Below are 24,468 nucleotides of genomic sequence, written 5' to 3'. Positions count from 1 at the left end.
CCACAGGGCTCTGGGAGGTGAGCAAGCAGGCTGCTTCATGGCACCAGCCCAAGGCCACCCCTGCTCACCTGGCCTGTGTCCCACTGGGAGCTGCACTCACCACAAAGACAAAAGCAGAAGCATGTGTGTATTTCAGAGGAGAGGGCTCCTGCAGCTCCTCACTGTGCTTGTTCACTGGCCACAAGATGGTGCCTTTCTACCTCCCATCAGCTCAGGGAGAAGACCAGGTGGAAATCAGGACCTGCCTTAGGCTCACATCATGCTTGTCTGTATTTGTACTCTTAAAACAAACAAACAAACAAAAAACCCTATCAATTCTGCAAAATAAACTCCCCCCAGAATCTACAGTGATGGGAAGACAGTCTTCAAGAAATTACCCTCAGACAGTTATTTCTCAGAAATTTCTTCCTTCTTTGCCTTTCCTTGCAAAGTCCCCATCACAAAGACTTTACTTGCACACAGATTAAATTGGGTTCAGGGACTAGGAGGGTGCATATTGTTGCTGTTTGGTTCTGTGGGTCTTTTCTTTGTTTGGGGTATCTTTGAGAGTTGACAGTTGTAGGTAATGTTATCAAGAACAGCATTAAAAAAAAAATAAATTGAAGCAATTTCTTCTGGATTTTCAGAAAGTCAATCAAAGCAATCGACAAACTCCTGATGGCTCTGCAATTTATAGGGTTGGAAACTACATGTGAAGGAGCCTCAGATGTGTCTCAGCTGTAAACTGAAACAATAAACTGCTTGAGCATCAATGTTTTAAGGCCAGAAGGAGACAAGGAACTTTGCCTGGCTTCTTACTGAATATGTATCATTGGCTTACATGTATTCATCCTGGCATCTTATTTCGGAGCAGATTAAGCTGGGTGCCATAGTAAAGAACAAAAACCAGCTACCACCTGTGTTCCAAGGCTCTACAATGACATGGAAAGCACTGTTGTGACGATCAGGTGACCACAGCACATTATCCATGCTTTGTGCAAAGAAAAAATGACAAAAATATGCGAAATCCAGAGAAAAAATGCTTCCTGACTGCAAAATTGGGTCTTCCACACATGACCCAAGTGGGGTCTTGCAGAACAGGGCTTCATCTTGCAGTTCCAGTAAATACAGATGTGGTAAATCTAAGCTACTTCAGAAGTACACAGACAAAAAGTACCGAACTGTCTCAGCATAACATTTCTAAGCTAAGGAGAAGCCATCCCATCTGCATCCTTTCCTTACCCACTTAAACACTAGAACTTTTCCCTCTAAACTGGCTTATATCTTCTAGAAGTTATACCTACAAGGTCTGCTTTGTATACTGACTTACCATAGCTGGAATGTCCTTCAAGTAGTAAAACCATGGCCATGAATGAGCTACAGAAGCATCACCACTGGGCAGCCTTACTGACTATATCTACATCTGGTTGACCTCGCTTCTCTTTTTTCTATTACACCTGCAGCAAAGAGAGACAGAGATACGGTGAGGGGCTTAATCTCTACTTTACAGTGAGATGATCTTCATCTGAACTGATGAAGCAGAGCTTGGAGTCCAACTGTAGAGCAAAAAACAAATCTAAACAAATATCTGACTCAGCTACTAAACTGAAAAAGCAGCAGCTGCATGGAATGAGCTGGCAGCATCACTTAAAGAGCCATGGATTGCTTCCAGCTACCCTCTTCTCCACTTACTCTAATTATTTGTCCCTGGTCCCGAAGTAGATTCAGCTTCAGGATTGCTTAAAAGAAATGTAAATTTCCGGAGTACCTTTTAAAATTCCCTTTCCAATTTACTTTTTTAACCTTACACCTACAAGGTACCTTAGGCTGTTTTGGACCAACTGCAGTCCATAGAAAAACATTTTGTCTATTTTGACTTCCACATAATAAATGTTGCCACTACAGTTTTATTAGACAGAATTTAACACAAGTGTTAGTAAGCAGCACCCTCCCCAGTTACCAGTTTCTAAATGCATTCTCAAAGGCTGCTCTTCATCCAGTTCAGACCACTTGACTCAAAGGCTACACCTACAGCAAATAGGACTGTAGGAGCCCACCAGGCCATCTGATTTGCAGTGATTTTGGGCTACTGCCAAACATTTCTGTAAGTGTGTTCAAATAGAAAAAGAAAAAAAAAAAATCAGTTTCTCAATGCAAGTGTATCTAAAAATACTTATTTTTAATTTTGCGTAAATTCACAAATGATACAATATTTAAGAGGTTGTTTTCTGCTTTTGTTTTTTTTTAAACATACTGTACAATCAGGTTAGTTAAGTGCTTTAACACCAAGGCACAGCACACCATGTTATACACACACACCTTGCTAGGCAGCAGTTCAGTATAACTCCCCGAGTTTTGGCAGCAGTGCCAGGATAAATAGCATGGATCACATATATGCTAGAAGATAAATAAATAATAGATGCTGTCACATTTTATTTGAAATAGAGTTGCATATAAAAAGAATATACAATAATTTAACTCGAATAACTGGAGCCCCTTGTACTATACATGATAGAAGAGTTCTCATTTTTTTTTCTTAAACAAAATGCTTTCAATATCAGGATGCAAAATTAATCTTCTTTTTGTCAGTCTTGATTTGTGGAGAAGAGTTCCATTCATTAGAAATTAAAGTTGAGTCTTCAGTCTCACATCAACCTGAAAGAAACAAACTCAGAGTTACCCATATGTTAATAATCAAACATCACCAGCAAAATGAGAAAATAAGCAATTCCAACAGTACAGTTGCACTTAGATAATGCAGTATGAAGTTAGATATCTTAGGAGAACACCTCTGAAAGCTCTTCTTCACAAGCTTCAATAACATTTTTAACAGCTTTTTATACTCTTACTTATCCTGTTTACTTGGGATTCTTTTACTGTAAGCCTGTTGTTACTTATCCAGCTATACTAAAGTTCTGCTAACTCAGGTTACTTAAGGGTTGCTTACACTGAAGATTGTTTTTTGCAATATACTTACCATATGCATATTATCATTCAGCTTTTCATATCTGAACACTTCTTCTTCGCCTGCCAAAAGCCTTAGAGCCCACGTTGGTTGGGACAAAGTTGTTCTTGCCCACTCCTCCTGACCTGCTCAGGAAGTCTGCCAGACGATGGGTCACACAGGTAGCAGTGTTGCATGCCCTTTTCTGTGCTGTTACACTGCTTTTTGAAAGGAGAAGAAAGTTAGTTTCTGAGTTTCTTAAGTATCCACCCTGCTTGCAACGAGATGTCAGTAAGGGATGCTGCCCCTCAGAAAGCTTTTTCTACAAGAGCAAGGGCAGGCTTGCCGTGTAGCAGGCATTTCATCTGCTCCATCAACAAGCTCTTTCTTCTAAGCATCAGACACAGTTAGTGAAAGACAGACAAGCCCTTCTTGGACAATTGGAATGAAGACCAACTGGACCAAACCAGGCTTTCAGGAACAGGTGAGCTGTTTCTTGTCTCCATGGCACCATAGCTAGCACAGAGAGGCTGGTGAGGTACAGATCTGGGATATTTAACCAATCCCCCTTTCATCACAAAATTTAGATCTTCTCTTTTGTTTGTGGTCTTTCTGAAGCACAGCAGCAAAAGCCGCTCATTAACTTCTCAGCTCAGCACCATAAAAATCTGGAAAACACACAGAATCCTTGCACCAGTTTTGTCACACACTCTGGCAGGGCTGCACCTGCCCAGCAGCCACTCATGTGCTATCAGAGCTGAACCACCCATTAGCACACTGCTTCTGCATATCCAATGGGAATACAGAAACATCTCTTTCCGGCCATTAGGTCCCAGTTCAGTACAGCACGTTGCTACGTGAATACTACACTGACATCAGAAGATCTTCCGGGCTCAGGTAAGCCTACAGCTAGTAATTTTATTTATCCATTTTTCACTAGACAGTATTTTGTGGCATACGCACACACACAGAGATTGCTTGAAAACTGTCTACTAAAGCAAGGACACTTGTCTGAAAGAAGAGCAATTTTGCTGAGAAAAGCATCACAGGACAGTTCATTAATGCTAATAAATAATATTGATTGTAACACTGATGCCATGACTCAGGACAGGCTTCTGCTTACAGAATAGATGCGGTGTTGCAACAGAAGAATTGGAAATAAAGGCATGGAACATACTGCAAGAAAAAGCTAAAGAATGAGTTTCTTCTAAAATACAAGCAAAAATATCTAAACATTAAGCAATAAGAAAACAGCCTCTTTACTTAAAACACTCAGGTTTCAACTACGGTAGTGTGAAGACATCATTAAATGAGAAGAATAAAAAAATAAAGAAAAATAAGAAGAAAAAAAAAAGAGGAAACATTAAATTCTTACCTGTGAATGTTCAGTACACAGTTTTAGACAGGATAACATTTCTAGTTTGAACAGCTCTATATGAGCCTTTCCTGATTCCTTTGCATTTCAGGCTATTTACTAACAGGTTTCCATGCATGCTTGGTTGTATAATTTCCATGTACACGTATGACTTCTAAGACACCTTTGCACTTTCTTAACTTATTGAAGTTCTCTAGAATTTCTTACACTGCCTCTCTTGAACATGACAAAAGTGTGTAAAGCCTCCCTAGCCCTATCTAGAAATCTCACATTCTAAAACAAGTAAACCAAACAGATCTAATCCTTATAGAAAAATAGGTTTATTGAACAAGTGCATGGGCAGGCACAAAAAATGAAACAAAATAAGAGTCTACATGTACATTTAGTAGCCAGAAATGAAGAGCCTTGTCTAGATTTGTTTTTAAAAATCAATATCTAAGAAAATCATTTGAAATCAAGGCAGCACTGTCTATTTTTATTTACTTTTCCCTTAGCTTGATGTGTGTGTTATGTTCTGTTTTCCTAACATTAGGTCCACGTCAAACATTCTCTGTCAAAAACAGAATCAGATGAACATAGCAGAGTTAGCAATCAAAGTTAAATCCACATGCATCAGGTTAAAAAATAATAAAATAAAAAAGGAGGGGGGGAAGGGCAGAATTAAGCATGTCTAGTTGTTTCCTAGGGTTTCCCCATAGTTTGCATAGCGTTCATGTTCCAGGTCATTCAGCACATTTCTTTTCTTGCCAGGAGTTCCAGCCCCAACGTCAGTACGAGGGTAAGTTTGCAATTTGTGCAATTCTTGAGACAGTTTGCCCAGCACACAAGTACTCAGACTGGCACAGCGTTTGGACATAGGTCTATCCAGGCTGCAGGGGGAAAAAAAACAACATGCCCAAAAGAAGAATAATCTCAAACATGCATGATCATGCATTTCTTCCTTATGCAGATATTTACCATTTGGAAAATCAAAATAATGCAATAAATAATACAGATACAATAATGTAAAAATAATCCCTCCACATCACATTCCATGCAAGGAAGGTTCAGACAAGTGCACTTAGAAAGGAAACCACTATTTTCAATGAATTCATTTAGTTGAAAAAGCAAGATCATTAGCTTTTAAGAGGCTTGCAGTTAGGAGACAGCAAGTTTTACTCTCCACGTATTCAGCATGCTTTTCAGTCTGTCATACATCATCACCATGCTTTGCAATACAAATCCTATTATCATAATGCAAACGTTCTTGCATGCCTTTGCTCCGGGGGGAGATGGCGCTGCGTGCACTGGGAGGACACCTCCCCTCTGCCAGGGGCTTTCCATGCCTTACAACAGCATGCACTTTCATGACAGAGAATCCAAGAGTGATTGAATGATCCCTAATATTCCCACTAGGAAAACATACCTTTTGCTGTATTTTTTTTCCCCATAACCCCCTCATTCAAGCTGAAATCGCCCTCCACTTTTGGTGGTAAGAGACAGATAGAAGCAGGTTAACTAAGTGGAAGCCATTCTCCTGACACAAACATTAGGATGTCTCTATGTTATCCTCCTTTATAAAGTAGGTGATCAGTTAGCCACAACCCCATGAAAACAAAAATGAAAGAGAAGAGAGAGGGACTGCTCAGGTGGCTCTCTGTGAAATGTTTGACATCCAACTTGTCCTTTTCCACCCCCACAATGGTTGTCCTTACCTGTTCCCCTCGGAGGCTTGCTCCAGCTCTTCTGCTGTCATCTGTATGAACTCTTTCACCAGTGCATTTAATAATCTCCGAGCTTCGTAATCACTGAGCGTCACTCGATCCGTTATGGACTCCAAGCCAGGTCTACGCAGAGGCAAGAAAACAGGATGAATACAGAGAGCCACGTAAAGGAGAGAGGAGCGTGTCCTGCCCTGCTGTAAGTCATCATCAGCATCTTTCATGGGTGTGAAAATGTAAGTCACGCACATGCATAGCATTACGTGCTTTATATATGTAGCTAGAAAAATGTCAGTATCACAAATAGCCCTAGAAGAAGCCAGCTTTCTGTAGTCTTTTTCTCTCCTAGAGCTCTTAAAAATTAAAAATTAAGTGTTTCCATGCCATTCAGACAAAGCACTCAGCAATATGACCAGCTTCTTACCTGACTGGGGCTGCCTGGAAGCTGTCCATCTGGCACACAACCAAGGCATAAACAGCAAGGAAAGATGAAATCTTCAGCATAACCATGATTCCCTCTCTACAACAAAGAGGTATATCAAGCAATGGCTGTTTTCCAATCACCTCAATCCTGTAAGACCTATTAAAGAGGTCATCCTTTTCTAGCCACAAGTTGCACAAGTGCTCACAGTTGTGTTTTGTTGTTTTCTTTCCCCTAACATTACCTTTAATCTCTCCATTTTGCTTTGGTTTTCCTGGAATTTTAAGATAACTGGATACTAATACAGGGGATACAAATGCAACCTTTCTAAATTGCAGTTCTGTCCAGCTGCATTCAGCCTAACGCAGCCTTACCCCCCAAACTGGGTGAAAACACATTCCTCTGTCTGCTACGCAATGTCATTCAGTGTATGTGATGTGAAGAGGCAGCCGTGCAAGAAGAGTCATGAGAAAATCAAAACTAATAAGGGGAGAGAGAAGAAGATGCTTACAGTTTAATGCTGTTAAGAATGAAGTGCCACTGCTGGCACTGCACCCAAAGCTGCTTGCTTCTTGGCAGTTAGCGCACTAGTGTCCCAGCTCAGATTATGCTTTAAGAATTAAATAACTTAATTTTGGTAAGCATTCCTGCTTGAAAACCAGAAGGAGAAGTTAAGCAAAAAGAAAAAGAACCTGTCACAAGAACAAACCCAGTAAAAGGCACCATCATCGACTGACTTTGAGCTACAGCTCAGCTCCTCATAGCACCGGCTCCCCAAGCTCAGACGGGCACACATAGGGTAGCTGCCTCACCATATCCTGATCTATTGAGCCACTCACCCCCAGCCCAGCTCAGACTTCGGAGGCCCCGGGGCCACCAGCAAAGGGATGGGGAGAGCGAGGGGGCCCGGCTCCCACCCACCTGCTTTGCTCGCTTTCCTGTTCCACACACACACCCTCACAGACACGACAACTAACGCTGTTCTTACCGGCGGTGCGGGTCTCAGCTGCGGAGCCGCTCCAAGCGGAGGCCGAGTGCTGCCGCCGAGCCGCGGTGCCGCGCGCTGCCCGCCGGCCGCCCTTTATACCTGCCGCCGCGGCAGCCTGCGTGGGCGCCCGAGGGGCCCCGCCAGCCAATCGCCTCCCCGGCCGTCCGGCCCGGCGGTGACGTCATGCCCCGATTGGAGCCACCGTCCCATTCACAAAAAAGCCGGCAGCGACCGGGGGGGGGGGGGTGTGAAAGGAAGCGCTACTCGCGGCTCCCCCCGTCCCCGCCGCGGGGCTCGGGCTGGGCGGCCACTGCCGCAGAGCGGCGCAGCTCTCTCGGCTCCCCGACGGCTGAGCTCGGACGGGAGGGGCGGCTCATCCCCAGTGCTGAGCAATGCCCGAGGGGTCTTTGCCGGCCGGGGCGGCACGGAGCAGCATCTCTCGCCGCTTCCCCCGGGATCGCTCCACGGTGGGATCCCTCAGCCCTCGAGGAAATCATCACCGTTATCTCTGCCACCGTCATCTCTATCACCGGCACGGGCAGGTGCAGCGCCTTCCGGAGCGCGGAAAAAGTGCGGGGGGGGTCTCGGGACCCGCAGGTGATTGCGGATTACCGGCACCTGCCGCCAGGATGTTTGCACGGGCGGATGAGTGTTTGCCGAGGGGCTTCGAGGACCGGAAAGCTGCCTCCGGCCCGGGCAGAAGCGGGGAGGAGAGGAACCCCTCCCCCCCACCCCCCGTCACCCCTGACTCCGCAGCCGCCGGTGGGGCGGGGTGGAGGCGAGGGGGGAACCGGCAGCCCCCGGCCCCGCTGGCTCGGGGCCCCCTCCCTGCGGCGCTGCCGGGCCCCGCCTGCAGCACAGGGACGCGCCCCGCGCTGAGCTGCCGCTATCGGCTGCGAGCGCGGCGCGGGACGGCTGGTGCGATCGTGCCGGGTTCCGTGCGGGCGGTCGATCTGACCTGGGCATTGCTGGCCCATTGTCTTATTGCTTTCTTGTTTGTTTTACAGACGGCTCCTGATGGCAGAAGCGGAGCGTTTCACCGGGAGATGAACGAAGGTAGGGAGAAGCGAGAACAGGTATTTCTCCGCTGACCCGATGCTGGCTTGGAAGTTGAAAGAGGAGCACGGACGGGGCGCGCTGCTCATCCGATGGGGGCTTCTTCCCCATTCCCGTCCCTCACCGCAGCGGGGCACCGCGCTACAGCCGGGCTCTGCTGCCGCTTTTCCACTCGTTCTGCAGAACGATGACTGCAAAACCGTTAAAGACGAACTGAGCCCGGGGTTTGCCGCTCCGGCTCTCTCCCGGCTGGGCTCGCCCCGGAGCATCCTGCTGCTCCCGCACGTACACGTGGAAAGTTAGTTTGTGATGCACGTCTGTGGTACGGCTGCGTGCCAAGGGAACCTTCGGTCTCCCGAGAGAAAGAATTAAAGTATTTAATTTTAAATATCTTCCCAACACTTCTCTTCTGATTTCTCAGCTAGTCTTTCTGAGGTTACATTTTCAAACGTGAGGTAGCACCCGAAGGAACAGGTCGACGTCGCTTTTGCTGTTTCAGCATGACTCGTGCAGTTCCATCAGCAGATGTAAGGTGTGGCAGCTCCACCGACTGAACTCTCAGTCAGACATTCCCTGCCTTCACCATTCCTTTTCCCTTTCTCTGTTAACAATTAATCACTCTCATCTCCTTTGGGAATTTATTTACCCAGCAAAGAACATTTATCTTTTAACCTTAAAAAGTCCGGACAACCATGTAGGAATAGTGTTTCTCAGTTCTTCAGGGGGATAGAAAGCTGTATCTTACAGCCAGCTCCAGTCACTGGTTACTTCTCTTGCCAATGTAACTCAGCTCCGGGCTGGAGCCTGCAGGATGTACTGATTACAGATTTCAGATGCCAGCATTTCTACTTTAGGCTTTCACAGGAAGAAACATAAATTTAAAGCAACAGGTATTAGTGCTAATAGATAAACTTTTGTGAGCGTAAAGATGAAATAGTATTTGGATGTTGGCAAGCGCTGTGGCTGCTCCTTGCCAGCACTAATGGAGGGACTCCTAGCTCTGTTTTTTTTGGTTTTTTTTTTTTCCCCTACAATTATACATCAGCTGGTCTTTATCAAACCTTTATCAGCTGGATAAAGGTTTCCTCTGGCTAGATAAATCCAAAACCAGAGGTTAAGTATCTGTGGGAAAACTAGTGCAGTGGGGTACCTGTGAGCACTGCACTAAGGAACCATGGGATTTACAGAAACAAGGATATGGTATTGCTTCTTTTGGTGCCTGACGTCGAGTAAAATGATGTTTGTACAGGTTCAAAGGAGATGAACTGAATAACTACAGAATGAACTGATTTTTTTTTAATAAGAAATTATGTGATCTAATACAACCTCCAGCTCCAAATATGAATAATTTCCTCTTTAATTAAAGTTTGTAAGGAAACAGAAAAGGCTGCCCTATTTTCAATTGACTTTCTTTCTCTACACTTGATTGAATTTCTTCCAGTTTCCTATTGTATGTTATTTAACCATACATCTTGAAGCACAACCACTTGTTTTCCTACTATAGATACTGCCATTACAAGCCACAAACAAGCCACAGACATCACAGTGAAGCTCTTAAACATCACCTGATTTGCAGAGCAGGTTGTTTCATGTTAAAATGGTTATAAAAGCTAGGCAGCCTTTCTGTCTCTGTGTCTCTACCTGTCCATGTTCCAGGTGGACACCTAATTCAGTTTCTATCTCCATGAATGGCTGGAAACACTTCCACCGAAGAAGACTACAACATATGCAGGGGACAGTGAGCACTACTTGAGCACCTATCAAGGCATCTTTCTAATGTGTGATCCCAATCTGCTCCACAGAAAGTTAATCAGGACCTGAGTCAGACATGATGCTATTGTAAAAGAAAGCTGTCTGTTACCAGGAATGTAGCGTTTGAGGATTGGAGAAACAGTTAACAGAAGGAAAGATCATGGAGAAAGAGAAAAACATAAAGATTTGCTACAGAGAAGTAAATAATGTTCTAAGAAAGCAAAAATAGATGAACTTAAAATACAACGGTAGAGATGCAGCACATTAGAAAGAGCTTCCTACAATTGAAATTAATGTCATATAAGAACAATTTCTATTGCACTATACAAACAGTCTTTATGCCACTGTATAGCATGGTAGTCTAATATCTGTCAGGTATGACATCATGTAGCTAATACTCTGGAAAAGGAACATCATCAACTAAACAAGCTTTCTTCATTTCTTCCATCTCCATTTTCTGAGATTCTGTGTTTTTAATTTTTTAATAGTAATTTTAACATCTGGAGACTTACTTAAACTCTCAAACAAAACACCTCACCTATCATCCTAAGTTTTACTAGCACTGGATTTTGCAAATCTTATATCCTTAAATCAACTGATCCTTTTCCCAACCACAGCCTTCAGAAGGCAATATTCATAGACTAAGCTCACATCAGGCTTGCCCAAATAATATTTTACCCATCCATCCTGTAGTTTCACTTAAATTTGGCCAAAATATCTTCAGAAAAATGCAGTATTTCAGTGAAAACCAGAACATGGATATAGATCCCAACACTAGAGGGTTCCCTTTTTAATGACATCAGCTTCAGTGACAAGTTTCTCAAGAAAGGAACTGCTATTGAGCTAATTACTGGGAAATCTATGAATCAGTCTGGAAGCAAATTCAGATCTTCCAAAATGCCTTAGAAAAGCTTCCAGACTGAAATATGGAAGACATTTTAAACAGAAGATCGATGCTGGATTGTTTTAATCTCACTGAAACACTCCTAATGAGTTTTGGCTTTGAAGCACTTTCCCTGTATATATTCAAGAACCTGGTGCAGAATGATCTTTTACAACAAAGTGGGTCACACTGTGCAGCACTGAGGGTTCTATGGCAAGGGAGAAGAGGGAGATAATAAGGAAGCTGGCTATGGCTCTGTCATCTTCCATCCTGGAGAAGCACAGCTCAGCCTGTGGGCAGGCTCACAGAGGCTGCAGCCCCAGCTCATGCCACCTGGCAACACTTCCACCCTTAAGAACTGGCAAATCTCTACTGCACTCCAGCCAGACCCAGTTCTATCCCAGGCTGCACGTCCAGGTCTCTGACAAGGGGAATCCCTGAAGGGTAGCTTTCAGCTCACCAAATTCAGCCAGGGGCAGACTCACAGCATGGCCAGGCTAACACAAAGGGGACAAACTGCACAGGAGGATCTCTTCCTGAAACACTTTCAAAATTAGCACCTATTTCCACTTCAGTTTTACACATGCTTCAGCTGAGATGGGAGTTGAACATACTCTTTATCTGGAAAGCAGTCTCAGAACTGAAAACAAACCTTGTTAGGCAATAGCATAGTTATAAAACCTTGTTTCGATCGCTTGCACAAGTGCTATGCTACTATCTTATACGTCATCAGAGCATGTCAGCAAAAATCTAGTGACAAACTGTCCCGTAAATCCTGAAGTTAACCCTGTATTTGTTCTTTACAAGATACTAGGAGCCTGTGAGAGCTCATGTCAGTATTTCATTCTTTATCCTGATAGTAGAGAAGCCTGATTAATCCACAGTGTAATTTAAGTTTGATCAGCCCATTCCAGGACCATTCTGTTGACCCTGTGTAGTGGGCTGCTACAGTGATAGGTCCCTGTTGATGCCAGCAGTGCCATCTGTGTGGGGAGGACCAGGTGCAATAGTTTTTCAGCTGGCTGTTTAACTCTTTGATTTCACAAAAGTCACTTGTGCTTGATAATGAAAGAAGTCTGCTTTGAACTCTAGCTGAATACAAGTTGGTGAGGTACTTCATGGAGCTTGGAAGCAACTTCATCTTCCTCCCAAGAATGTAACAGAGTTATCATTGGACTCTTTATATTGTTACTGAAAGAACAATCCCATCTATGAGTAGATTTCTTCAAACTCCTTCTGAAGTCAAAACTATGTATATGCACGGTCACTTCCTGTCAAAGAACTGCCTACTGCTTTTCTGGAGAAGGCAGGAATGTAATTGTTTGCTGTTACTTGATTGTGTCCAACTTTTCCTTGCAGGATTTATGGTGCAAAGTAATTGTGAATTGTGATGACCAGGATGTTTTAGAATTTAATAAAGATACACACTTTAATGGGTTTCCTTACTCAGCCATCATTTTTTATAATTGAAATCTCAAAACCTTTACTCATCCCATGAGTTTGCTCATTTGATCATCTCTGATTAAAATGAGTAAAACCTTCCCAAAGTAGCAACTCAGCACAAGCTGGCCCCACACTCCCAAAAGAATGAAAGAAATATAAAAAGATCAGTGAGGAACTGGCAAGGAATCTATCCTTGGATAGCCCATTGGGCTCTTGAATCCCTACACCTCTGGTCTTACATGACGTCATCTGTCTGCAAAGCTTCATTTATCACTTCTGTCAAATTTCAGTCATACTTATCCATGGCTTTCAGTCATACTTTTCCTCCATTTAATCATTTATCATTTAGAAGCTGCTGGATTTTTAACCTTGGTAGATTCATCACCTTTTGGCTTGACCAAATCTGATATGACAACCTTGCAATCATATTCTTCAGTTTCTCATCCTCTGTTTCAGCGAATAGCACTATCTTCTTTCCTCCATCACCAGGGTCCAAATGCTATGGTAAGGTCAGTTTTGATTTTTCTCTCCCCTGATTGAAAATGATGGACTTTTATGTACCTATGTACCTCCTTTCTTTTTTTTTTTTTTTTCCTTGGGTCTTCCTATGCTGTTTGCTTTCTGTTTTTCCTCCCCAGAATGCTGCCAACAAGTCAATCACCTTTGCTTTCTTTTCTTACACAGACGCACTGGAAATCGTGGTCCTCTGGGTGCAAGTGATGTATTACACACTTGAAATTGAAAATCAAAGCAATAGCAGCTAGGCTATGTTTCTTCAGACACTCTGAGAACTAGTCATGTGCCATCTTATCTGAGGCAGGTGTATATTGATCAGCTCATCTGTGTACCTCCATTTACCTATATTTGCTGTTTGTAAACTCTCCCTTACTTAAGTAGGTTTGAATCTATCCATTGGAGTTTGCACATTTCAGCACAGCTGCTCAAGCAAATTGCAGACCTTTTTTTTAATCCTTGGTCACTTCCCCTCTGCATCTGCATCATTCTGCATCTGACTGGAGCCAAACTTCAGTCCCAAATCTGCTGCCCACTGGTGAGAAATCTTAGGGCACTCACACACTGATGTTTCTGCATGCATGGCCAAAGTAATTCAGTCAAGATGACAGAAAGTTTTATATCGAAACAAAGTGTGAATAAATAGCTTGAAAGAAGAATGAAGAAATAAACCTCCAGCAGTGTTCAATTCAATTCTTCATATTGAGAATTTTCTTCTGAGATATTGGCATTAGCTCGTGTTTGGCAATCATTTTACAAACTGGAGGAAATGCTGAGGTCTATACAACCAACTACTCATTGCATGAAGATTTACCCCAGAATTATAGTCTCTCACTGCACTTACGCATGGAAACTAGCACAGGCCTTGGTTCAGCATTCAACCAGCCCTTAGCATGTGACAACAGGTGTCAGCAACTCAGGAGAAAACTGAGTCAGAGTAGCTACACATACCTTCATCAAAAATTACTGTCATACCGTTCTGTAACACCTGACATCTATCTTCTCAGTCTGCCCACCCCGAGCAAATGTGGGACTGTACTGCTTTACATTGTGCTGGTGCAATCTCACCTTGAATACCATGCACAGGTTTGGATGCCATAGTACAAAAAGGACATGAAACTATTAAGAGAGTGTTGAAAGGTGACTAGAAAGATAGTGAAGGGTTTAGAGGGCAGGACGTATGAGAGGTTGCTAGGGTCTCTTGCATTGTTAAGCCCAGAGCAGAGTAGCCGACGGGAGGCCTGATGGCGGCTGCAGCTCCTCCCAGGTAGTGGAGGGGCAGCGCTGAGCTCTGCTCTGCATGACAGCGACAGCGCCTGAGGGAACGGCATGGAGCTGTGCCAGGGGAGAGGCAGCTGGGGGTGAGGGACAGGGTCTGCACCAGAGGGGTGGTGGGCATGGAACGGGCTGCCCAGGGCAGCAGTGATCCCAGCAAGCTGCTGGAGTTCAAGGAGCATTAAGACAGCACTCTCATAGGGTCTGATTTTGCATGGTCCTACGTACGGTCAGGTGCTGGAGTTGATTATTCTTATGGGTCCCTTTCAACCCAGGTAATTCTATGGTTCTGTGAGATAACTTGCAGCCAAAATGCCAGGCAACAAGCCACACCTTACCATTTCCCAGTCCCCCTCCCTCTCCCATCCCAGTCCCAGTACCTCCACTCCATGCTCCCAAAGCGATGCCTTTGTTGTGCTTGATTTTGTCTTCATCTGCCTTCTGAACAGCATCAGGGGCCATCCTCAGCCTCTGGGCCATGTACTCTTAAGTTAGTACCTCCACATCAGAAGCAGAACATCCCAACTCAGGAACGTACTGGGGATTAAGCATTAGATAATTAGATGACTGAGAACATGATGCACTTTGATCTGACAGGTTATTTATTAAGTTATCATAAATATATATCAGTATATACTGATTTATATCAGTACAAACTCCATATCAGCATGGATCTTAATCTTGTTACTGATCCACTGGAGGTACTGAGCTAAACTCAACAGAAAGAAAGACTGATTTGGACACAGCACTGTAATTTTAGTAGGGCACCAGTATTTCTGGTATGCAAAGATCTACTTGTACGGCAGCAGTGATAGAAAAGTAAAACATGAGCGGAAACAGAGTGAAGTTTTTTATGAACTATTTCAACAGGATGTTATGCTTCATAGCGGGATCGCGTTCTTAGCTCAGCAGGAAGCAATCTCTGTTTCTCCAGCAGCTGCTGCTCCTTGCTGAGGTGCCACCCCGCTCGCTAACAGTGGCAATAACGAGTTACGCAGAGATGTCCTTCAGCAAACAGCAGGCCACTGCTGGCTCCTCACCCACGGTGCCCACCGCTCACCAGCGGAGCCCCGTCGGGCTGGCACATTCTCTGTCTCGTGGCCAGACAGGAGAGGGAGGAGAGAAGGAAACACGGCAGGGTTGCCTGTCTGAAGTCTCCCAGACCCGAGGAGGCCCCAGGGAAGACATCCCCAAAGCGCGTATTTATGTTTTCCTATTTTACCAGGTATACGACAGTATTTCTAACCAGGCGGCACAAGCTTCTCTCCGCTTCACCAGCGCAGCCCCGTCCCGTCCCGCCCCGCAGCCGGCCCGGCCCGCTGACGCGAGGGGCGGCGCTCCCGTCGGCCGCCGATCGACACGGGGCGGCTCTGCCAGCGCCCAACGAGGGGCAGCGGGCCGGGACCGGGCGGCAGGAGGAAGCGGCGCGATGGGGCCGGCGGCGGGAGACGCGGAACCGACGGCGGCGGCGGGGGGCGGTCCCTGGCTGCTGCTGGCGCTGCCGCCGCTTCTGCTGCTGTTCGCGCTGGTGGTTCGGCAGCTATTGAAGCAGCGGCGGCCGCCCGGCTTCCCGCCCGGCCCCGCGGGGCTGCCCCTCATCGGCAACATCCATTCCCTGGGCGCGGAGCAGCCGCACGTCTACATGCGGCGCCAGAGCCAGATCCACGGGCAGGTACCGGGCGGGCGCCGGCTCGGACGCCGAGCCGGGGCAGGCGGCGGGCAGAGCGGGGTGACGGCCCGGCCGCTATCGGGCGGGACGGCGCTGGGGGCCCCACAGAGGGTGCCGCAGCTCCGGCGCTGAGCGTCGGGCGATACGCGGCTGCAGGCGGCCCGGCACGGGGCGGAGAGCGGATCTGCTCCCGTGCGTGCCGGGGCTCCGCTTCGGGGCAGCGATGTGCCCCAGCATCCCTCTGCCTCGTATTCGTCGGGCTTCGCCTGGAGCGGAGCGCACGGGAAACCAACGTGCAAGGTTGAGCATAGTGCAGCATGGGAAGAACTTAACATTAAAGTGCCTTCAGAATGATTTCCGAGTAGTTACTGACAGTCTATTGCTATACGTATATGGGAACGTTTTGATGGCTTTTTGCCTTTTCACGTTTTCTTGTTTCTCGACTGTTTCTTTTCATTACCCCGTTTCATGGGACCTGTCTATTCTTACATGCTTCAAAAAAGTGAAGCCCAAGCTATCCGTGCTGGCTCGGAAAGGCAAGGCAGAGCAGACGCAGCACGTGTAGGTGTGCGCCTGTTCCCGCCCGCCCCGTCCTCCCCCACCCCTCCCAAAACGCCAGCGGACTTTTCCTTAGAGGGATTCTCGGTCGATGGAAAAAGAGCTTTGAGTCCAACAAACACTGGTTTGGCTAAAAAATCATGTCCCTAAACTATTAAGAGCTGTTTAAGCGGTGTTTAAATAACACCCTTGCCAAGCAAATGAAAGAATACTGATGATGGCAGATAAGTCTTTTGTAAAGATCGTTATGAAAGCTACAGAAGAAACTTAACAGTCAGTCTTAAGAATGAGAAGCAAAGTATATGAATGAAAAGCATGCTCGATGGCAGAAGTGAAAGGGTAGGGTTATCTCTTCATCTCTATTCCAGTATTTTGGCAGTAGAGAAAAGGTGTTTAAAGGAAAATACTGGGATGAACTGAACGGAAATAGGAAGACAAATGTATCATGCAAAAATTAAGCTTTATACTTGCCTGAATGCTGACTGCAGTTCTCTTCACCTGCTGTCATCAAGGATTCTGCAGAATCTGGGGTAGAACAGGAGGCAGACCAGGATATTGGGAGCTCTGGAAGAGATCAAGGGAATGAAAAAAGTATTTCACAACATACAAAGAATAAGAAGTAGGCTGTGATTGAAGTACACAAAAATAAATGCTTCCAAGGGGTACAACAGTACCTTTTTCTCATTGCAACAGTGAAAAATTTAGTCTTGCTTAAAGGAAATATACATCATAGAATGTGTAACTAAACTACTGCCCATTCACATAGTGATGGTCAGCAGTGCTGCAATGAAGAAAAAATAAACATTTGTGTAAGTGAAAAGCACTGGATTTATCACACTAACAAAAGTATGAAAAGGAACATAGAATTTCGGTCTTTAGAGTTTAGCCTCATTTTTATTTTGTTAAGCTTAGGAGATTTTCATTCTGCCAGCTGTACTGCATCTTTCTCCAAAGCATATAGTGCTCAGCACTTCTGGAAACAGGAGATGGGACTAGCTGGGCTGTGGTATGTGTTTGTTGCCAGTCATCGTGGCTCTCACATCTGTCATCTGATGGGTCTTTGGGAGTCTGTGCAAAGTAAGCTGATGCCCAGTTCCAAAGAGAGGAAGGACTAAGGGGAGCTTGGTTGTTTTCCAGCACTGACACCACTTAAATGTCTACCATCACAAAGTGATGGAAGGTTTTGTCAGAAGAACTTGTAGTTTTGATCACAATGCCCTTAACCAAATTCAACTATGGATTCTTTTTACTAAATAGGAAAGGAACAACAGAGGGCAGTGAAACTTCCCTCCTTTCTTTGTTTCAATATGAAAGTAGACCATACAAGTACTTTAGTTCTTCTATAAATAACATACCTTCCATCTATCTGCATTAGGAGAAAAAACAATTTTTTCTCTCTGAAATATGTGTAGATTCGCTTTTTTATTTTAATGACTCTATGAAAGTATCCCTACCCTTACTTTGGAGGTTTGTCACATTAGGTGCACTGCAAAGCAGAACATAGCATAGGCTAACTTCCTGTGTCATTTGAGAGAGATTAATGTAGCTCACTACAAACTCTATGATGCCATAGTTGTATCAACACATGAACCTTCCTGTTTCTTGTATGCTCCATTGAAGTTCATTGCTATATTTATGAAATCCATATTTTGCATTGAAGTTCAGTGTTGTCACCTTTTCACTAGTTGTATTTGCTTGTTTTCATTATTTCTTTGCAATATTTGGTTGTGACAGCATTTTATAATTTGTTTTTTCCCTTAAAGATTTTCAGCCTTGATTTGGGAGGTATATCTGCTATTGTGCTGAATGGCTATGATGCAGTGAAAGAATGCCTTGTTCACCAAAGTGAAATTTTTGCAGACAGACCATCTCTTCCTTTGTTTAAGAAGCTGACAAACATGGGAGGTATGTGCTAATGTCATCAAATGGAAATGCATTTTTGTCCATATGATTTTATTAGGCCATACGATCACATGAAACATTTGCTCTAGTTGGTTTTTCTACCTAAGTCTGTTTAGCCTTGAGAAGAAGACTGGGAGGGGAATCGATCCAGATCTATAAATATCTGAGGTGTGGGGGGCAAAATGGCAAGGCCAGGGTCTTTTCAGCAGTGTGTGGAGACAGGACAAGAGGAAACGGCCAGAAACTGGAACATAGGAAGTTCTGCATGAATGCGTGCAAGAACTTCTTTATGGCGAGGGTGGCGGAGCACTGGAACAGGCTGCCCAGGGGGGTTGTGGAGTCTCCTTTGCTGGAGATATTCAAGACCTGCCTGGACGCCTACCTGTGTGACCTGGTGTAGGGTACCTGCTTTGGCAGGGAGGTTGGACTTGATGATCTCTGGAGGTTCCTTCCAACCCCTATGACTCTGTGATTCTTATCTCTTCATGAAATAATCGATGCTTCTTTAAAGATATCCATTCCTGAGCTAAATTCCACAGCAAGATACAAGTAATTTTTTTATCTCCATGCTCTTCCCTCCTCAGTCAATTAATGTCACTTGTAAAGCTATTTTCTTTGTTTCTGGGAATCAAATTAGCTTTGAAGCATCTCTTAGCTTTTAGCTATGAGCAGTGCAAGAGTCCTCTGAAATAGCTCTACTTATCTATTGCTATAACTCTTCCAGTTGTTTAGCACGAACTCTGAGAAACATGTTTTTCACACAGAGAGTGGTGATGCACTGGAACAGGTTGCCCAAGGAGGCTGTGGATGCCCCATCCCTGGAGGCATTCAATGTGATGTGGCTCTGGGCAGCCTGGTCTGGTGGTTGATAATGCTGCACATAAGCAGGGAGTTGAAGCTAGATGATCATTGTGATCCTTTTCAACACAAGCCATTCTGTGATCCTATGATTTAAATTCTTTGAATCCAAGCTTAAAAGATCTTTTTTTTTTAAAAAAAATCAGTTATAGGCAGACTTTACCTCAACTTCTGTTTATGGAATATGCTTCTTTTAGTAAAAACTGGGTTCAGTGAAAAAGAAGAATGTGGGCATTACCACAGGTTAGTATATGTCTTATGACTCAGAAGGCTTGCATTTTGATATCAAAATGTTCTTGGTGTACCTGCTTATGTTATAGTGGAAGTAACTCATAGCAATTGCTCTTAGATCAGATTTTCCATAAATGCAACATGTTTCTGGATAGATCTGACATACTTTTACCTAAAGGTATGAAGTCTGCTTGCCTGCAGTAGCATAGGTATATCTAATTCAGCTTTGAGGCAGAGGGGTTGTTTAGGTAATCTTCCAATAGCTTATTCTATTGACAGTAATATACTTTCAGAGTGGACTGAATAGTTAAATACATTTATTGTCTTATTGAGGAAAAATAAAGCACTGCATAAAATGCTGTGTCAAAACATTTTTTTTCAGGCTTGCTGAACAGTAAATACGGCAGAGGATGGACAGAACATCGCAAATTAGCTGTAAATACCTTTCGAACTTTTGGATATGGTCAAAGGTCCTTTGAACATAAAATTTCAGAAGAATCTGTGTTTTTCCTTGACGCCATTGATACCTACAAAGGCAGACCATTTGATCTTAAGCACTTGATAACAAATGCCGTTTCAAACATTACTAATTTGATTATTTTTGGAGAACGTTTTACATATGAAGATACTGAATTTCAGCACATGATTGAGATTTTCAGTGAAAATATTGAATTAGCTGCAAGTGCCTCTGTATTTTTATATAATGCTTTTCCTTGGATTGGTATCTTGCCATTTGGGAAACACCAGCAGCTGTTCAAAAATGCAGCTGAAGTCTATGACTTCCTTCATAAGCTTATAGAACGAGTCTCTGAAAACAGGAAGCCCCAGTCACCTCGACATTTTATAGATGCATATTTAGATGAGATGGATTGCAACAAAAATGATCCAGACTCTACATATTCAAGAGAGAACTTAATTTTCTCTGTTGGAGAACTCATCATAGCTGGGACAGAAACTACAACAAATGTTTTAAGATGGGCAGTGTTATTTATGGCTCTTTATCCAAACATCCAAGGTAAGATCTTTGATGTTATAAAATGAAGTATGATATACTTTGACCAAATAATATTGTTCTAACATCAGTTTGATTTGAACATTATTTTAGATTAGGGAGAACAACAGTAGCCATGTCTGTAAGGCTCTTCAATTCTATCTAGAAATCAGATACCTTTCTATACTAAAGGTTGTGTTTTATTTTTATGGCAATAGATGCTTTACTAAGGAGAAATACCTAGGCTTGACTGAGCATAACTAATACTTCTTTTGTGGAAGCTTAAAACTGAGGTTGCTTTTTTTAAGCAGTCAGCGCGTTTCAGATGATTTAAAAGAAACAGTTATAAAAAATTACAAACTGCTTTTATGTTTCTGCATTCTGTTAATTTGTCATCATGCCTGATGTAATGCAATTAGAAAGCCTATCAAAAAACTAAAAAAAAAGATAGAAAATGATGATAGGTACTTACGTTTTAGGATGTATATTTGTGTTGAAAAGAGGTATTTTAAGTACCATAAATAGTCAAAAAGGCTAAAAATATCCTAACTCCTTTAGATCTGACCAAGATATTGCTATTCAATAGAGATCAAGAAAACATTATCTTGTCTCCTATACACTGGCCAGTTTTATAGAAATCCACTCACCTAAAATAATTTTCTGATCCTGAATACTGCAGTAGAATACGTTCCTGAATCAGAATTCAATATCAGTTCATCTAGATAAAAATAAAAAATGTTGTTATTTTTATTTATTTAACATGCCAAGAAATCAGTACATTACAGACTGTGCTTTCACTAAGCTGTTTCCCATCTCTCTCTTTTTTTTTTTTTTTTTTTTGGCTATTAAATATTGTCAGTTCAGACTGAAGAGCCTGGTGATTCTTAGTAGAATTTTTCTGTCGTTGCCCAGATTTTCATTATTTGCACATGAAATATAAAAATGCAAATTTCTTCTAATTAATTGGGAGCTGTTTGACTGTTTCAACAAATAAAGCTTACGAGGGAAAAACAAAAAACAAAAGAGGAAGTCTGAATGCCTTTGAGATTTTTTTAAAGGAGTGATCTTATTCCTATGAACATAATTTTAAAAATAGCTAAAAAAAAAAAAGAGGATCGATTGAATTTTTTTCCTTTCATTTACACTCAGAATCTTGCTACTGTAGTTCTTCTTATCCGATACATTACAGTGAGAATTATTTACCGTTTAAGAGTGAATGTTTTTACACTGTGTCACTTTCAAAGAGTCAGCAGAATTAGACAAGTTACAATGTAAGTAGGTAACATCAGTGTTACCTGTGCCCACTCGGGTATTTAAAGTGCATTATCTTTGCAGTCTCATGCTTGTTCCCTTCACTCTGATGAAACAGAAGTAAATTTGAGCACAAAATGATATATTAAAGCATGACTTTACTGGTTATAGTTAATCTTGAAATAAAGATTATTGTTATATATGCTTACAAGAATTTCTACTAGCAAGAGGAAGACAAAACTCTAAACTTAAAAACATATAAGCTACTATATTTTTGGTATGATATGTCATGTTTCAGTATTCTTTTATAAGTACATTTTCAAGTGATAAAAATATAATGATTTTTCACTTATTACTTTTCCTAACAGGACATGTTCAAAAAGAGATCGATTTAGTCATCGGCCCAAATAAAATGCCTACTTTGGAAGAGAAATGCAAAATGCCATATACTGAGGCTGTTCTCCATGAAGTTCTAAGATTCTGTAACATAGTTCCACTAGGTATTTTTCACGCAACCTCCAAAGATACTGTTGTACGTGGTTACTCTATTCCTGAAGGCACTACAGTTATTACAAACCTCTACTCTGTACATTTTGATGAAAAATACTGGAACAATCCAGAAGTGTTTTTTCCTGAGAGATTTTTGGACAGCAGTGGACAGTTTGTCAAGAAAGATGCATTTATTCCTTTTTCATTAGGTAAAAACGATTCCTTCCACTGTTCCTTCCCATAAATCTAGGAACACACAACATAAAAGTGATGGCAATAAATCAGAAATGAACAGCATGATTTAAATCCAAGGTTCTGATGAAACAGCTATTTTAAAGTTATATTCTTTATATACATATTTATAAATTATTTTTTTTTTTTCAGCATAGCACATTTTAGGATAACCTCCTATGTAAATAAGCTCATTATTATACAAGCCAACAAAAACAACCTACCTGTATAGTATCACCTTATCTGCAGAATCTATACATACCAGATCATCGTGGCATCTAATTCTGAAACAAACAGCACCTAATGTGCAGGGTTATTTACTGCTGAAGTTTTCACAACCAGGTGATATTTTAGCACTTAAGTCAGCACCAGAAATGGCAGGTATTTTTCCAAGGGAGGTCAGCATGCGGCACAACATTACGTGCCAAGAAAATATTCTGGAACTCCTAACTTACAGGCATTTTTAATGCCTATAATTAAGGGTAATTTACCTCACATACTAATAGCAACCTAAAAATTAGATATTCAGTATAAAATAACTGCCTCCTTCTCCAGTCCATTGAAAGATGCACCTTGAGATACTCTTTCTTCAAAAAAATAAAAGGAGCCAAGACAGTTCTCTTGGACTAGAAGCACAACTTCTAAATGGCCTAAGTTAGATGGGATAATTCTATTTTTATTGCCTGTTTTGTTTCTCTGTACTTATGTGATTTTATAACTTCTAGAATTTGTAATCCATCTGTCTCACAAAACCACAATTTCTTATTCATGAGAGTGAAAATGTAATGTAAATAATTTTACAAGTCTTTTCAAAAACTTTTTTTTTTTTTTTTTTTTTCCTAATCCAGGAAGAAGACATTGCCTCGGAGAACAGCTCGCTCGAATGGAACTGTTTTTGTTTTTCACTTCATTGCTACAACGATTTCACCTGTGTTTTCCTCATGGCGGGATTCCAGATCTCAAACCAAGATTAGGCATGACATTACAACCACAGCCATACCTCATTTGTGCAGAAAGACGATGAAGAAAGGAGTCTAGACTGTCAGGTGGAGTGAAATGGTCCAAGCTGCTGCCAAGAAGTCACTTGCCTTCTATTTCTTCAAGTTGGAAGAAGAAAAGTGTTTATGACTTAAACTATGGCTATTTGTGCACAAGTTCATGGTTTCTTTTTACTTGGTTTTCACAAAAAAAAAAAAAAAAAAAAAAAGTTTCACAACCAAGGATATAAAACAAATCCTGTGTTTAAAGTTGATGTTTCCACTCCGTAAATTTGTATTTGTTTTGAATCTAACTTCTGATTCAGCTTTTAATTTCTTAGCAAGCTATTTTACTTCGAGAGAATATTTTTATAACATAAGACAATATGGCTTACATTTTGATAGTCAGATTTATATGTAGAAATCCTGTATACCTTATTCCAGCAAAGCTGGAGTATATAATTCTCTATTAAATTCACATAGCAAAAATTATTTTAAAGATAAGCTTTAAGTTTCTGTAACTGAGAAATTATCATTTGCAGCTTTGACAAACAAATCTATAATTAAAGCGTTTCAATCCTTCCTTCATCATTCCCATTCTTCCTGTATGATCTTCATTTTCTAGTAAGTCAGATAACTGTATAATTCATTTTTGATGCATTTTATGGCTCGCTTTTCGTTTAGTAACATACGCAACATGTTCCATTATTCCCATGCTCTTGACAATTACAGAAACGCACTTTGCTGATTAATTGCATTTCCAGACACATCCTCCATTTCCTCACAACACAAAGCATTACATAACATTTAAGCTTTGCTTCAGTACTCTTAAAAAAAATGTGTTTGCGTTATGAGAGGCAAGTGCAGCTGCACTAAGAGTTTGCTCGTGAGTCTGGAAGGAGAAGAGACTTTGTTGGAAGGGAAGAGAGAGTAGGGTAGGGAGAAGCAAATTTTAACTGGATTTTAAGCACAGGTTCTAGGC

The 24,468-nt window shown here is 42.4% G+C and overlaps 2 protein-coding genes and 1 long non-coding RNA gene across 17 annotated transcripts; 2 read left to right on the top strand and 1 right to left on the bottom strand.

Annotated features, from left to right (window-relative positions):
* Window positions 1–2,137: 2,137 nt before the first annotated feature.
* On the bottom strand, window positions 2,138–22,505 carry LOC107314633 (calcitonin gene-related peptide 1). 11 transcript variants are annotated; one of them, XM_085550188.1, is made up of 8 exons: window positions 21,186–21,241; window positions 19,991–20,074; window positions 17,028–17,120; window positions 14,710–14,866; window positions 6,423–6,518; window positions 5,993–6,124; window positions 2,957–3,144; window positions 2,138–2,634 (listed from the first exon to the last, which is right to left on the bottom strand). In XM_085550188.1, the coding sequence occupies exons 4-7, from the start codon at window positions 14,718–14,720 to the stop codon at window positions 2,982–2,984; spliced, it is 402 nt and encodes a 133-aa protein (XP_085406314.1). In that variant the 5' UTR covers window positions 14,721–14,866; window positions 17,028–17,120; window positions 19,991–20,074; window positions 21,186–21,241; the 3' UTR covers window positions 2,138–2,634; window positions 2,957–2,981. The 11 variants fall into 11 exon arrangements, with proteins under 11 accessions (XP_085406314.1, XP_085406315.1, XP_085406316.1 ...); XM_085550189.1 differs by having other exon boundaries at window positions 2,957–3,141; XM_085550184.1 differs by lacking the exons at window positions 2,138–2,634; window positions 2,957–3,144; window positions 19,991–20,074 and adding exons at window positions 4,600–5,167; window positions 22,367–22,505 and having other exon boundaries at window positions 21,186–21,256.
* On the top strand, window positions 7,659–8,855 carry LOC146760698 (uncharacterized). The gene is made up of 2 exons (XR_014947074.1): window positions 7,659–7,949; window positions 8,415–8,855. It is a non-coding gene; the product is annotated as an uncharacterized LOC146760698 (long non-coding RNA).
* Window positions 15,639–24,077, top strand: CYP2R1 (cytochrome P450 family 2 subfamily R member 1). 5 transcript variants are annotated; one of them, XM_085550174.1, is made up of 5 exons: window positions 15,639–16,001; window positions 18,320–18,461; window positions 19,930–20,562; window positions 22,158–22,289; window positions 23,358–24,077. In XM_085550174.1, the coding sequence occupies exons 1-5, from the start codon at window positions 15,759–15,761 to the stop codon at window positions 23,531–23,533; spliced, it is 1,326 nt and encodes a 441-aa protein (XP_085406300.1). In that variant the 5' UTR covers window positions 15,639–15,758; the 3' UTR covers window positions 23,534–24,077. The 5 variants fall into 5 exon arrangements, with proteins under 5 accessions (XP_085406300.1, XP_085406301.1, XP_015719567.2 ...); XM_085550175.1 differs by having other exon boundaries at window positions 22,158–22,321; XM_015864081.3 differs by having other exon boundaries at window positions 22,158–22,487.
* The last annotated feature ends 391 nt before the right edge of the window (window positions 24,078–24,468 follow it).

The sequence above is a fragment of the Coturnix japonica genome, chromosome 5 (genome assembly GCF_054131305.1).
Source record: "Coturnix japonica strain WE chromosome 5, WE-NBRP24, whole genome shotgun sequence".
Taxonomy (NCBI): Eukaryota; Metazoa; Chordata; class Aves; order Galliformes; family Phasianidae; genus Coturnix; species Coturnix japonica.
This window is presented reverse-complemented; position numbering and strand designations above follow the sequence as displayed.

Excerpts from the sequence above, each read along its gene's own strand:
- LOC107314633 (XM_085550184.1), bottom strand. Across the intron at positions 6,125-6,422 it reads TTCCAGGCAGCCCCAGTCAG|ACCTGGCTTGGAGTCCATAA; the intron begins GTAAGAAGCTGG and ends GCCTCTGCGTAG. Across the intron at positions 5,168-5,992 it reads CAAGCCTCCGAGGGGAACAG|CCTGGATAGACCTATGTCCA; the intron begins GTAAGGACAACC and ends TTCCCCCTGCAG.
- CYP2R1 (XM_015864081.3), top strand. The coding sequence starts at position 15,759 with ATGGGGCCGGCGGCGGGAGACGCGGAACCGACGGCGGCGGCGGGGGGC. Across the intron at positions 18,462-19,929 it reads GAAGCTGACAAACATGGGAG|GCTTGCTGAACAGTAAATAC; the intron begins GTATGTGCTAAT and ends ATTTTTTTTCAG. Across the intron at positions 20,563-22,157 it reads TCTTTATCCAAACATCCAAG|GACATGTTCAAAAAGAGATC; the intron begins GTAAGATCTTTG and ends TTTTCCTAACAG.